Source organism: Toxorhynchites rutilus, chromosome 3 (genome assembly GCF_029784135.1).
Source record: "Toxorhynchites rutilus septentrionalis strain SRP chromosome 3, ASM2978413v1, whole genome shotgun sequence".
NCBI lineage: Eukaryota > Metazoa > Arthropoda > Insecta > Diptera > Culicidae > Toxorhynchites > Toxorhynchites rutilus.
In genome coordinates, this window is record NC_073746.1 from 277,426,281 (window position 1) to 277,440,376 (window position 14,096).

At 42.4% G+C, this 14,096-nt stretch overlaps 1 protein-coding gene across 3 annotated transcripts in view; it reads left to right on the forward strand.

Annotated features, from left to right (window-relative positions):
- LOC129779668 (uncharacterized) overlaps positions 1–13,663 on the forward strand; it is a 37,957-nt gene extending 24,294 nt beyond the window's left edge. Inside the window, exons 3-4 of one of the 3 annotated variants that reach the window (XM_055787279.1) lie at positions 7,640–8,344; positions 8,401–13,663. In XM_055787279.1, coding sequence (XP_055643254.1) covers positions 7,867–8,344; positions 8,401–8,405 — 483 coding nt within the window. In that variant the 5' untranslated portion in view covers positions 7,640–7,866 and the 3' untranslated portion in view covers positions 8,406–13,663. Of the gene's footprint in view, positions 1–7,639 lie in introns of all 3 variants that reach the window. The other 2 variants (XM_055787278.1, XM_055787277.1) reach the window with 2 other exon arrangements.
- Positions 13,664–14,096: the final 433 nt, after the last annotated feature.

Here is a 14,096-nt window from a genome sequence, read left to right on the forward strand (position 1 = left end):
TTTCTCCACGCCCCCATTGTTTGGTTTCCCCAGGCATAGCAGGCGCGTGGGTTTTTCTTGGCGCGAGCCCGCAGATTCTTGATGATATTTTAACTCTTTGGGCTGGAGAAATGGCGAAAAACGTCGCTCGACACGCTAGTGTTAGGCTTAGAGGCTGGGAAAACAGACAATAGAGTTTTGGCGTCGAGCACGCGTCTACTTTCTCAGCTCGTAAGTTGTTACCATATAATTCATGCGCAAGGAAATTCTTTCGACGGAAAAGCTTAGTGTTAATGGCGTGAGTAACAGGGTGGTAACTGTGTTGTTCCGATTGTTAATAATTAAATGTTTTTTAATCGCTAAATTGAGTGATTCCGTAAATTACAAAACGGGACAGTTTAGTCAGAGATAGTAGATGAGAAGACATGTCACATTTGACCTACTGTAAGGACATTGAATGCTTCCTGATACCTCGCTCATTAGTATTAGAAATGCACCCTGAACTTGTAACAGCTGCTGAAAGGCGTAACACAAGCTTTCTTTGAGATTTGAAGGCATAATCTGCTAAAATCCGAGTGTTTGTTCTGGAGTTAGAATTGGACATTTGAATCTGTAACATTAATATGAACTCTGGATTGTATCTGAGATAATGAATTTGAATTTGAACATGCCATCTGCTTCTGGAAAGTGAATTAAAATGTGTATCTAGATTTATTAATGAGGTGTGAATTGACTATTTTATACATGTTACTGATAGCACCCAAACGTCAGATTTCCCTGAGAGGGCACAGTTCAAGTTGAAACTGTCAACCCGAACTACTTCGATTGAAAACTCATTGAAGATTCTTAACGATCATTACGACGACGTAATGTTATAAACTGAATATGGCCTCTAACACACCTCAAATCCATATTCCCAATAAACACCGCAAAATAACTAGCAACCATAGTGCCAATTACGGGCGCGCCAATTAACGATTGAAACCTCACACGGCAGCCTACGCGGCCAGCCAGCCGCACGTTTTATGGGACTCGAGGAAAAGACGGTACAGAAATAAAAAACTATTTGTTGGAAAATTAGAAATAAACTTCACGTGGGATCGTGAGCTCCACAATTTTATACAGCCTCCAGTCTTGCCGAAGCATCAGTTCTTGCGAGAGGAAAAGAGAGAACTTAGCCCTTTGGGAGGTAAGAAACTATAATGGCTCCCCTCGTTCGCCGTAATTCAACAATATCGTTACGCGGCGTGTACTTAAAATTGTAATTAAATTAATACGGGATTAACTTTACTACCATCATCGGGGCTCATCTCACTTCCTAACGGTGCTCCTCTATCGTGCAATATCAATCTCGGGAACGCTTCCACAGGCGAGTCACTTGGTGTGCGCAGGTTTGCGCCCGAGTCATGACAGATTGTAAGGCTTTTAAGCTGTCAGAACATTGGGATTCGCACATACCGCCATCGGGAACAGCATTGACGTTCTTCGCGATGGAATCATCGTTTGCTCCCCTCGCCGCGGAAAATGCGGCGCAAGTACATGGTTGGTCAATTACGATCGTTTCTGTTATGAGGCGCGCGCGGGTGAATGTACCTTTGACAAATGCCAACATTGGTTGCCCTGACATTGAATGCACGTCTGCGCGGCTCTAATGCTAATGACAATGGCGACAGTCTCTCACACTGAAATTGCGGTGGGAATATTCATATAAAAAGCCGAATTGTCTCTCGTACCTGTTGCTCCCTCGTTTTCCACTTCCTTCGTGGGCAGTTACTGTGGCGCAAGGTGTGCGTAGCTGGGTTATAATTTGCTTACAAATTTCCCGAGTGAGCTTGTTCTGGAATAGCTCATAACAGTCAAATAAATTTAATTGTTAAATTGCGCTCAATGCGCGAGGGAACAGTGGTTCCGGCCTCTCGCAGCTGTACAAACAAGCGAAGCACAGATTTAAATGGAATAATAATAGTAAAATAGGCAAATTGAAGTGATGATCCGGATGATTAACTAACCGATTCTTCTTCCTACCGTACGGCGTTTGTGTGTGTATGGCTATGTAGGAATGTTAGTGGGCCTCCCAGGTGAAGAACGTATTAAAACGAGCCACGAAGTCAATAAAACTGATGCTCCTTTCCATTAGTCCGATGAGCTGACGGCTCGAAAGGGCAACGAGCATTTTACCTTTTTGCTGTTTGTATGTGCCGGCGTAATGAAATTTAACAGTTATAAGGTTAGGTTCAATCTCTCCAGTGAATAGAGCAGAATGTCTGAATATCATCCAGCATCGTCATCGGCCTCATCATCATCATCGCTGGCGTTGTCGTCGTTGATGTTGTTGAACTACACTGTTCACAAGCGGCAGGCGGGGGGCACACAGAGCGACTATACGTGCCGCGATCAGTTTGACTGATGTGGGAGTGTTGTTGCCGCGGCTAAAGCCGCTTACCCACAAATGGTCGTCGGTGAGCTGTGTTAACAGGAGGATAGGTACCCAACGCGTTTGACATTGAACTCTAGTTAGGTCGTAAATTTTGCTTTTCTTTCACCACCATCACCACCACCATAATGAGTATGTGATATTCTTCCGTCATTGTGTGGTGCGCGCTGTCCGGGAACAGTTCATTGCAATCATATGTCCGTCAGATATCTGTTAGATACTTCACTTTGCGAGGTATATCGTTTAAAATTTACCAGTAAAGCGACCGAAGGGATGTAATTTATTATATCTGGATAACGATTTATTGAAGAACAAGATGCATGTGTGTGATCACCTGTTTTACAAGTACTTATTCTTATAGAATTTAAACACAGACCAAATGTGTTGGTAAGCGCAAAACCCGAAAAAGAAATGGTCCGATTCAAGCCGTCTTTATTCTGTTGTATGCGTCTCTTCTCGTAGATCAATATAGCGGAGAGAAAAATCGGAAAACTTTTGGAAAACTCTGAAGGAAGGTCAGCAAATTCGGAAAATTGAAATTTAAAAAAAAACTATTTATTTACATCATTACTGATCTACAAATTACTTTTTTTCGCCGGAATAGCGATGTCACATTTTTTTAGGATACGCTTTTAGCGTTGTCAGAATTAACCCTTAGCGAACGAATGCCGCCATACCCGCGACATTGCAAATATTCCAAAAATATCGAATGCCGCCATACATGCGGCATTCCGTTATATATTCCAGAAATTCGGTTAGGTTGTGCCCTTTTTATGCATGTAACGTGATCTGGAGCATTCCTTTCCGAGCACCTTTTCTCGCTCTGGAAAAAACACTTAGTTTCTCAAAAACCCGTCGACCCTGGTCATCGTTCTAGAAAAATGCGCTCGTTCGTTAAAGGTTAATACTTTTGCCAGGAGGCAAAATTTCTTAATTTCTTCTTCCTTCTTCCGCTCTTTCTCGTGTCTCGTTGTTCGGTGTTAAGTTAGAAGGGACCAAGTCGCAAAATTGAAAATTTCGAGTTATTGATTGCATTAGGTTAAGCATTTAGTAAGCTGCATACTACATTAATCAGATTTGGAAATCACTGGTGCAGCAGGAATAACGAATCGAAATTGTTTCGAATGCTCATTGAAAACCCTTTGTGATACCAAACTCGTTTTTCTCGAAATCATAAAAATGTCACATGGTCCGGTCTGACTTAACACCGACCATTTGTACTCTTTGAATAAGTCACCAACAAAGTCTGTTTGAGCTATTCATTATCCTACGGAAAAAATCCGCACTTTCGAAAGCCGGACTTCAATATTAGGCTTTGGCGAGGAGCAACCACTGCTGCTCGCAAACTACTATAGTGACAAAAACGTGTTTTCGCACGTTTATAGCAGACACTTCAGGCTACCGAACGCACTATTCGTTTTCCCCCACCCCTCTAGGGCGCCCTCCAGACGCGCAGTCTCATTAACATCTAACATCTAACGTTTGCATTAGATTTGTTGTGTTAAGAGGAAGGCATATGAACTTAGTTTCCCGTGATCCCGTATAAATCGACTCACTCAGTCGACCAAACCTTTCCTGATTTACTGTTTACAACTTTGGAAATGATTTCGATTTGAAAGATTCTTACATCTTCCCGTAGATCGCTCCGACAGGAAATCCCCACCCCAATAACAGCGATAGATGATCCTCAAACGATGAACATATTGTCGGGTGAAGTTTTTGATGTTTCCAATGAACATTTTTCAAGCATCGGAACACAGTTATCTCGTGAAATTCCTAAACGAAATGATGGTAACTCATTGATATGTTTGGTATCCGTCAAACCAAACTGAGGTGACAACGATCATACAAGATCTGGACAGCAAAAAAGGTTGCAGAACCGATAATATTCCAGTGAATATAAGAAAAAACGAACGCAGAATTTGATTGTAAACGTATCCAATGTATTGTTGTCTATAAGAACATACCCAAACAATCCAAAAATTGCTAGAAATGTGCCAATTTTCAAATCCGGTGCATGAACGAACCTCAATAACAATCGACCGATTTCAACCCTATCAGTGTTCAATAAATGATTATATGATGTCTGTATGATTTCTAGATTGTTAAAAATAAAAATAATGTTTTCTACAAGCAGATTTCGACGTGGCAGCAGCACTGTAACTGACATAACTGAGTTTTGGATGAGTTGATAGATGAGATCGATCACAAAATGATATTTGGTACGCTCTTTCTTGACCTTAGAAAGGCTTCCGATACAACTGACCATGAAATATTACTAAAAAACGAATATCTATTATATCAAAGGAAAAGTCAGCCTTGAAATGTCCCTTAAATGCATATGCAGAGAACAAACATTGCAACATTTAAACGAACACTGTGTTGAGAGGAAATATTGCGGACAGAGCATAAAAGCAGAGCGCTTCCAATTTCTATTACTATCAATTAAGATTCTGTTATCTCTCTCTCTCTCCTTCTTTTCTCTGTTTCGCTCTCTATCTCTCCCTCTTTTCTCTCTTTCACTTTCTATCTCTCTCTATCGCTCTCTTACTACATCTCTCTCTAGCTCGCTCACTACCTCTCTCTCGCTCTCTCTTTTGCTCTCTCTATTTTTCTTACTCTCTCCTTCTCATTTTCTATAGCTCTGGCTTGCTTCTACCAGCGAGCAATCAACATCAAATCGCGATGCGATTTTGTACGCAACTTGAATTCCAAGATGGAACTCGATGAAATGATACAAAGATCTTTGCTTTCAAAATAGAGTTCATCACTGTGAGAGCCAACAGATTTCTGAACTTTGTTTTTTTTGGCATTGTAAAGCGAAAATATTCGCTCATCACGCGCTGATGAATGTTGAATTATCAAAAGTGTCTTACAAACAACCTTAGCAATAGATACAAAAATTTCCCATCACGCCTTCTGACATCCAACAGCTGGAACCAAATTATACCTGAGTCACATGAGTAGCCTGAATTCGTTGCCCAAGCCTTGTCTATTACCTGTTTCAACGAATTGAGGAAATTGGCGCATCAAATCATTATGTTTTGGTAGCTTGGCGGAAGTTTGAGGGTTTATCAAGGACGCAGTTTTGATAACCGGATCGCTGAAATCAAATCGCTTAGAAATCTGTTTCACAAGTTCAGTGTAAAAGTCCGGACAAATAGATTTGAAGGTCAACTTCAAAGGTCGTCTTCTTCCGAAAGAGTTTAATAAATTAAATGTTTGAAATTGAGTTTGAAAACTGTAAATTCTGTATTTTTGCTGAAAATTGTTAATTCTGTATATACAGATTCTGTATCTGAAATTTGGCGGAAAATCTGTAAAATACGGAATATATATGTGGCAACCCTGCAGCAAATCATTATTATCGTTCTCGTCGTAATATTCTCGTAAAGGAAAGAATGAATCATGACACAACCACCTTCAGCTGCTTCTGTAAAACCACGCAAACCAATCGGTTGTTTTCAGGACCACTAAATTTATTACTAAAGAGTTATTTGTTATTAAGTGAACGATAAAACGAAATACATCGTATTTGCCTCGACCACTATCTATCCATGAAGAACCACAAGTTGCAGCTCTAGTCATCGACAAATGTCGTGCGACAAGCTCAACGGGGAATTCCTCCGTCAGATGCATCGTTTGCGGGGTTATATCCAGTCAACGGAGCAATTCATAATAATGGAAATTATACCACTATCGAACAGCGCAGATCGCAGCCAGCTGAGATTTCGACTCGTGGCCGCGTCATGGCTACTACGACATGATTTATTCCGTTTCCAGCGTCTGCTTGCTGTGCGCACAAGATCCAGTGGAGATCGTGCCCATAGCTGTGTAGAGAATAGGCTGCTTAACTATTCATCGTTCACCTCCGAGCCGGTTCGGTGATATATTGCTACCTCCGAGTGTATTTATCATCTCCGATTTCGCGCTTGATCGGTTGAATTAAATATGCGCGTACGAGAGAGCACCTATTGAGTAGAGCGCGCTTTTGTTTTTTGTGTATTTCTGCTTCTTTTTCTTCAGCTGTGTTCTGTCCGGACAGAAAAAAATCTGGGTTCTCTCTCCACGCTGCAGTGAAGCCGTTCCTCTTCCGGTTTATTGAAAAGTCTACCGCGCAAACGACGCGGGCGCGTTACATAATAACACCGCGGAGAATCGTGTCGACCCGGTTGAACTGGTTTCGGGGTGCCGCGCTCTGGGTTGGGCGCTGGATGTGTGTGACATAACGAGCGCGATCGTGTCGCGAGAAGCAATTGCGATCGCGCACTCCATCAGTTCGTTCACCTTTGTCACAGTTTACAAGATGGGAGTCAGCGCGCGCCCGTGTGTGTATGCAACGGGACCTATGTGCAGCACTGCATCTCTCCGAAAGGGCGCTTTGGTTCCTTTTGTGATCCCTCCGCCGTGCCCTCGGGAGGTAGCGCAAACGTCGTAAAGCAATTATCAACGCGAGAATGAGCAATATAAATTTAATTACTTTGGTAAATCATTGCTGTCCGAGTCGCGGCAACAGAATCATAAACTACACACTGACTGCACTGGGAAGATGCTGTTGGTAATTGAGGAAATTATAATGCACTTGGCGAGTGGGATTTCCGTCGATGTTTTTTCCGAACCCACAATACATCGATTCTTCTCGGGGCGAGGCTCATAACTGATAATATAATCAAGCCGATAGTGCAATGGTCAATCTTCACGGCTCCCGTGTTGCACGGTCTCGTATTAGCATCGGAGAAGTGAACGCAATTCCAAATAAATCACTTTGGTGCTTCACTTCACGACGGTTCTGCTTGACTTCCATTTTTCCTCTGGACCCCGGGGACCCACTATGCAAGCAAGGGTATGCAGATTAACCACTCTCGCTCACACAAGAAGATAAAGGGAGCGGGGAACAACATGGAGAACGTGACCCTGTAAACACTGAACGAATTTCAGCCTCTCGGTCCACACGTTGTGATCCCAATAGGCGAAGTTGACTTTACAGTTATGCCACGCTGTTGCTTACCTCCGAAACATTCCACTGTGTTGATGCTTTTATGGGGTGGAATTCAGAGAAGAGGCAAGCAGCTGTAGTTTGATGTATCGTTCCGTTTCGGGCACATCTTGGTGGGAGGGAGTGAATGGGAAGCAGTTCACACTAGTTCAACCTGATTAATCACTGAATTGATTGAAACGGTTTTAGGAATGGTGACTAATGTATGTTATTTTTCTTTCTTATTTCAGATATTCAACATTTACGTGTAAGGCTAGATTCTAACGATACTCCTCCATCGAGCAATATATACTTTTATCGTACTAGAAGTAAGCGCACTGCGAAACTGCAATCATTTTCACGACAAAAAAAATCAAGCTACAACAGGCTGTCAACTCAACCAAATATTAAGTTATACGCTTAGGATAAAAGGATCTATTTATTACACAAAATCGAACAACAACAAAACACCGTCAAAATGTTACCAAGCAATCAGCACCAGCAGCATTCGTCTTCACAGCAGCAGCAGCAGACGGCATCTCAGCTAGAACAGCAACACCTGCTCAACGTGGTGGGCATGAGTGGCTCCTACACGGCGACATCGACCAGCTACAGCATGAGCTATCCGGTGGTATCCGGCCACCATCTGAACGAAAACAACAACCTTGAGATGCACCCATCGTACGGCAAACCGGCTGCACATGTCGCTCATCAGCTCCCGCCAGCATCGCTCATCACACTGCAGCCGGTTCCGCTGGATGCGCACCATTCGACGCTGCACCACGTGTCCAGCTTGGGACCACAATCGTCACACTCGGTCACATCGCTGCCCCCGCCCCCACTTTCACAGCAAACGATGGCGAATATAGGCCATGTTTCCCAGCATCACCAATCCAGCTCGCAGGATCTCTCCAACATGAGTCACGGATCGTCGATGAACGACCCGAACGGCAGTGGTAGGTATCGGGGTCCCCGTTGAGCGTAAGTGCAAGCGAACTGATTCTCGTTTCAGCGTAGCATTCCTCTAGCACACAGGATCATCTTCATATCACCACCACACGAACAATGCCCGGATTAGAGTTACCCGAGCCCGGAGGAGAACAAAGCGTGAAATAAGTACCACCCGAAAGATTTTTTCAACTGAAACACGATTGAAATGGACGCAAAACTTTGTATATAGCGTGTATTCTACAGCGTCCAATTTCAATCGGCGACCCGCAGATTGTAGGTCCTTCGAAAGGATTTTTTGGGTGCATTTTGAAGATTATCTTACACACCTTCTGTTCGCCATCCCGCTCGGGTAACACTAAACCTGCACAAACTTCGCTCGTAAGGGAATCCGATCTAGCGCAGCGCGTTAATTGGCAGTGACAGCAGGGGACAGCCGCCGCCTCATCGAGCCTGGAACCCACCAACCCTCATCTCTAACCACAGCAATAACCGACTAACACGGCATGTGCATGACCTGAACTACCGCTACCTTTGTGTACAGAACAACCCACAGTTGACCGACTAAACCGACGCTAACAACAAACCCGCTAACAGTTAATCCCTAGAGAGACAGAGAATAAGAAACGACGCCCACTACGAAGGAGGAGGCCGCAAATGGCTCAAAAGGTCATCAATTGACTCGCTATAGGCACCCTCCCGGGCTTAATCCGCGTTCGCTTAAATTAGGCGCGTAATAGTTAGGCATTAATCCCGCAATACGCAGCAAACAAATATAGAGAAAAAAATTTACGCCAAAGTTTCTATTGGCGTGTCGTCTTCTTCCTTCGCTGGGTCTGGGACGAGAAGAGCCGAAGTCGCCGGAACGAATTCGTGGAAACCGATTTGACTTCTGCGAAATGCGGTGGCCCAGAACGAATTCATTTCACCGGGGGGCAAGATTGGGGACTGAACCTTTCTTCAGTTCCACGTTTGTTCGATCACTCGCTGGCTAGAGTGAAATTCGCAGCACCGCGATCAAATTTGCCGCCGCAGACTTCAACAAACAGCATCGTGTTGTTGTGCATTTCGACGACGCATGCTTTGTTTATGTCTTGCTCGCTGAGTCAGCTGTCATTCGCGCTCGATCCGAGAGAGGGATGTGATGCTTGTGAAGTGTCGATAGTTGCAATGTAAAAGAACACAAAGCAAAAGCACTCACCGCGCGGTCGATGGGTGCGAATGGGCGCTATCTCAACTCCAAGGGGTAGAGCTCTGCTCAGACACTAGCAGCAGCGTGTTCCTCGCTCTTGTGTGTTTCTGGCACACAAGGAGTATACCTGCTAATTAGTCAATTTTTCACCGTTAGTGCCCCGAGCTAAGACTTTCCGTAAAAGCAACGATACTCCACATCATATTGAATTGTGTGCCACGTCTCTCGTGCAGCCGGGAATCCGCCGCTCTAAGCTTGGTGATATAAAGATATTATACAGTCAGCAAGTTCTGCTGAGCGAACGAAAATCGTTTAGCAGGAAACGAAGATGAAAAAAAGATGGAAGAACCCGGGAGAGAAGCGGAGGGCGATATACTAGTGGGAGTGTGGAGACTGAATAAAATAAACAAATGGTAGAAAAAACACAAACGCTGCTAGATCGCGTTGAGGTTCGGACGCGCCGTGCAGAGACGGTATTATGATCGTAAAAATTCCATCTAACGGAATCCTATTTCCACTCTTTTGAACACTGGTGGCTGGCGATTCCGAAAAGTTCTTCCTGGATCGGGAGACGTGGGGCGGTAATAATAAGCCTTCGCGAAGTGGAGCACCATCATGACGGGGCTGGAATTATCGCTGGCTGTTGTTGTTTTTAGATTGGATTTTACCCGACTACGGCAGGAGTCAGCAAAATGTGAATGAAATGGAAGAGGGCAGGGGAGAGAAAATCTGCCAGCCTGCGGTCCTGTGGCGGAAGAATTAAGCGGGTCTCTTTTCACATTATCGCGATAATGATTCATCACGAACCCCCCGCTAAATTATCGCGCATTCAGTTTGAGCGAGAACTGAAGGCGATCTACAAAGTTGCATCGATATTGCCCCCGACAAGTGCGAACTCGTTGCATACAAAAAAAAACTTGCGATGGCACTGCAGCGAATAATATTCCTCCCTATCCTGCAGTGGTTGGTAGCTCTATATGTCTTCGCCAGCCGCGACCGAAAGCGATAAATGTTGCGGTGGCTGAAATATGAACGCCATTTGCGACCGTCACAAATGTGAAACTAATTTACCCTAACTATGCTTCCAGTATCGCCTCCTAGGCATTCGGGGGCAGGAACCTTGCCACGGTGATCGATGATCCTTCCGTAGAAGATCAACGACCACGGACTCCGTGGGCACATAATTCGAAACCGCAACCCATGAAGATCGGTTGAGCGAAACCATCCACCAAGCAGATCTTCTTTGGTGAGGTTACATCGTCGTTGAGTTCGGTGAACACTTTGGGTGGGCACTGTGCGATAACCGATTTCCAGGAAAATCGCCGTCGCTCCTTGTTACTGCTAGAATCGGCACGATTCTGTATTTATTTCCCGTTTTGTCTACTGAAACTAGAACCGCCGTCTGGTAATCACTGAAAATGTAGTAATTTGAACCAAGGCATGATTTTAGGCAAATGAAGCTATTTTGCATACTGGAATCGGGGTTTTTTTATCTATTTATCTAACTTACCAACGCACAGTGGGACTTTGTTACCGAAAAGATTGAGGTTGGGTGTCTTCAGAAAAGTTCTTAATATTGATCAATATTGATCCGGAGAATTGAACATTTTCATTTCATCTAAGTTAGAATGAAACTAACTTTTTGTACTTACGGATAGCTAAGTTCTGTCTCGAGCAGCATTGTAGAGCAATCATGAAACATTGTTGATGAGACATAATTTATATCTCTTAGTTGTGCATAGATATAACTGTTTTTCCTAGAAGACTACATTGAAATTAGTCTTCTAATTAAGTTCTACCTAAGTTACACTATATCACCTCAACATCTTTTATGAAGTTTGGGACACTGATAGTTTTCAATGACACTTCTGTGATATAGGCTTGCGTACCAATGGACTTTTCGGGCACATAACTTTTTATGTCAATTTTTGCAGCGCTTACTTACTGTAAGAGTGAATGGGGCTTATAAAACCGTTTTATATTAAGACTAGATGACCCGGCAAACGTTGTTCTGCCAAATAAATTATTTCCAATGAATATTTTGGTGATTGAATGAACAATAATATATTGTAAGTATGTTTGAATGGTTTTACGTTTTTGATTCATTCGTTGATGAAGATCAAACGAATATGTGGTGATAAGAGCTATGACATACAAAGGAATTGAGCGCTTTATGCGAAGACCGCCGGCAACAATAAAAAAAACAAATCATTCAAACCATCTTATATCAATGTGTTTCATTCACTTAACTGATGTGTATGATATTAACACTTTATAATATGTAAATAAGTAAAAAATAAATAATGTTAATAAGTAAAATGTGATGTGAAAGAAAGTAATATATTTTTGTCTTAAAGTTGAAAATGGAATAAAAAAAATCAATATTATTTTGTTTAATTACGGTCTCGTTAGTGAAAAATAGGTTTTCTGAATGGACAGCCGAATTCATGACTGTTGGGTCCTGATCATGAATTGTGGAACCGAAGATATGACAGACAACTTCATTGGTGCTGATATACCGGCCAATTTGTGCTCCCTTGGCCGAGTGGTTAGCGTCACAACTAACATGCCGGATGTTCGGGTTCGATTCCCGTTCTGGTCGGGGGAATTTTTCGTCAAAGAAATTTCCTCCGACTTGCACTGTGATCACGCGTATTCTAGAGCTTGCCACTCAGAATGCATTCAAGGCGTGTTACTTGGCATAGAAATCTCAACTAAGTACAAATAAAAAATGACGCAAGTAATACTACGTTGAGACGGCAAAGTTCCTCTAGGAACGTTAGTGCCATTGAAGAAGAAGAAGATACCGGCCAATTTGTTGGCGCCTTATTTCGTCGTTGTCATTCAATCGAGAAGTAGTCACATCGATATTCTGAATTTGCACACAGCCATATTGCTTCCCTCATTCACGGACTTTTATTTGTATTTACCGCATTTCGCCGAACAGCGGAACTCAACATTAATATGAACATTGAATGTTTTGCTCAGCGTAGGCGAATATGGTACTACCCAACGATTTCCAGTCCGTCAACGTCGGCGTTACTGATATTTGTTTCTTCGTTTTCATATTGGATACCACCCTACCTTTGAGATCGTTTTTTCCATCTGCAACGTAAGGCTGTAAAAGTTTCAGATCACCGTATGGCTTATTAACATAGCAACGGTCCTTCACGTGCCCCCAGAGGAAGTAATCGACAACGAGAAATGTTTAAATTCTTACTATAAGAGGACAAAGTTTCATTGAGGCTTCGGTTGCTCGAGTAATACGATTTCACTAAAAATACACGCTCTTGTAAATTGTACATCTTGACACTAACAACCATCCGATCAGACTGAACGAGTAGCCGAATATTATCGACGGAGCGAAAAAAGTTTTATAAGGAGCTATTCGATTTTTTTGCGTGGGCGTTGAATCTGAAAGACTCTGTAATTTTAGAAGATAAATAAAGCATTTTCTTGGAAAACACAAATTACCGCTATATATTTGACAGAATGTACACTCCGTCTACAACTTCACCACGATATACATATACCTCATTGAGCTTCAACCAAGTCAACCCAAGCTCCAGTGCGAACCCGAACCCAAGCTAGGTTACGATCGACATTTCATAGCAAACAAGCAGATCCAACTCTGATACTAATTATCAAGTAGAACTTAAACTAAAAAACCGGGATTAAGTTCTCTTCCAATAAAAACAGTTATATCTCTTAAGAACTAAGATAACGTATTTTCAGGAAAGATTCATGGAATTCATAACTCTACTATTTTGTGCAGTGTTTTGTCGCGTGCGAACGCAATTGGTGGATGCCAGACAATTTTCACAAATATCTTTACAATCGTGCTTAACGAACAAAAATAGAGATTGAATAGCTAAATTTTTAATTTTGTTCACATAATATTTATTCTTATCTACAGAATGAATATTATGAAAACTCAGCCGACTCATTATATTTATTGCAATAAATTCAAAAGTAATACGTGTACGGAAAAGAAAGCGGTTATCAATAGCGTTCACAGTGGCTGTCCCTATTGTGAGAATTTCCCGGTTGAACCATGGATATAGTATAGAAAAAATTAATATGCGACACCTTTGGAAAATTATTCAAATGCGATTGAGAACAAATGCTTTCTTTGCTTAACCCCATTTAGATATTGTGTTAATGTTTTTGTGGCAAAATATTGCATACTTTAAAAGGTACGCGTTGAGCTTTCCTCCAAATTATCGTTTTGCATCGTGTTTACTACGTCTCGGCCTAACAGCCTCGTCCTAGGCGGCCATGTTTTTGATGCCAACGTTTCGCGAACAATACAGCAGAGATGTATGCGGTTTTGAACAATATTGTCAGCTGAGATGCAGACACTTTTACAGTTTTGAATCCTGAAGTGTTGCCATAATCTGTTACTATTTTTTTACTGTTTTTTTTTATTGATTTTTTTAAACCAGCAATTTTTCACTTTTATTGCGCAGCCTCGAGAGTCTTATATTCACACGAAATTTTCAGTGACAGTGTCAACTCAAACAAATGTTTTGAAATGTTTTTCGATTCGTTTATCGAACGTCTGTTTG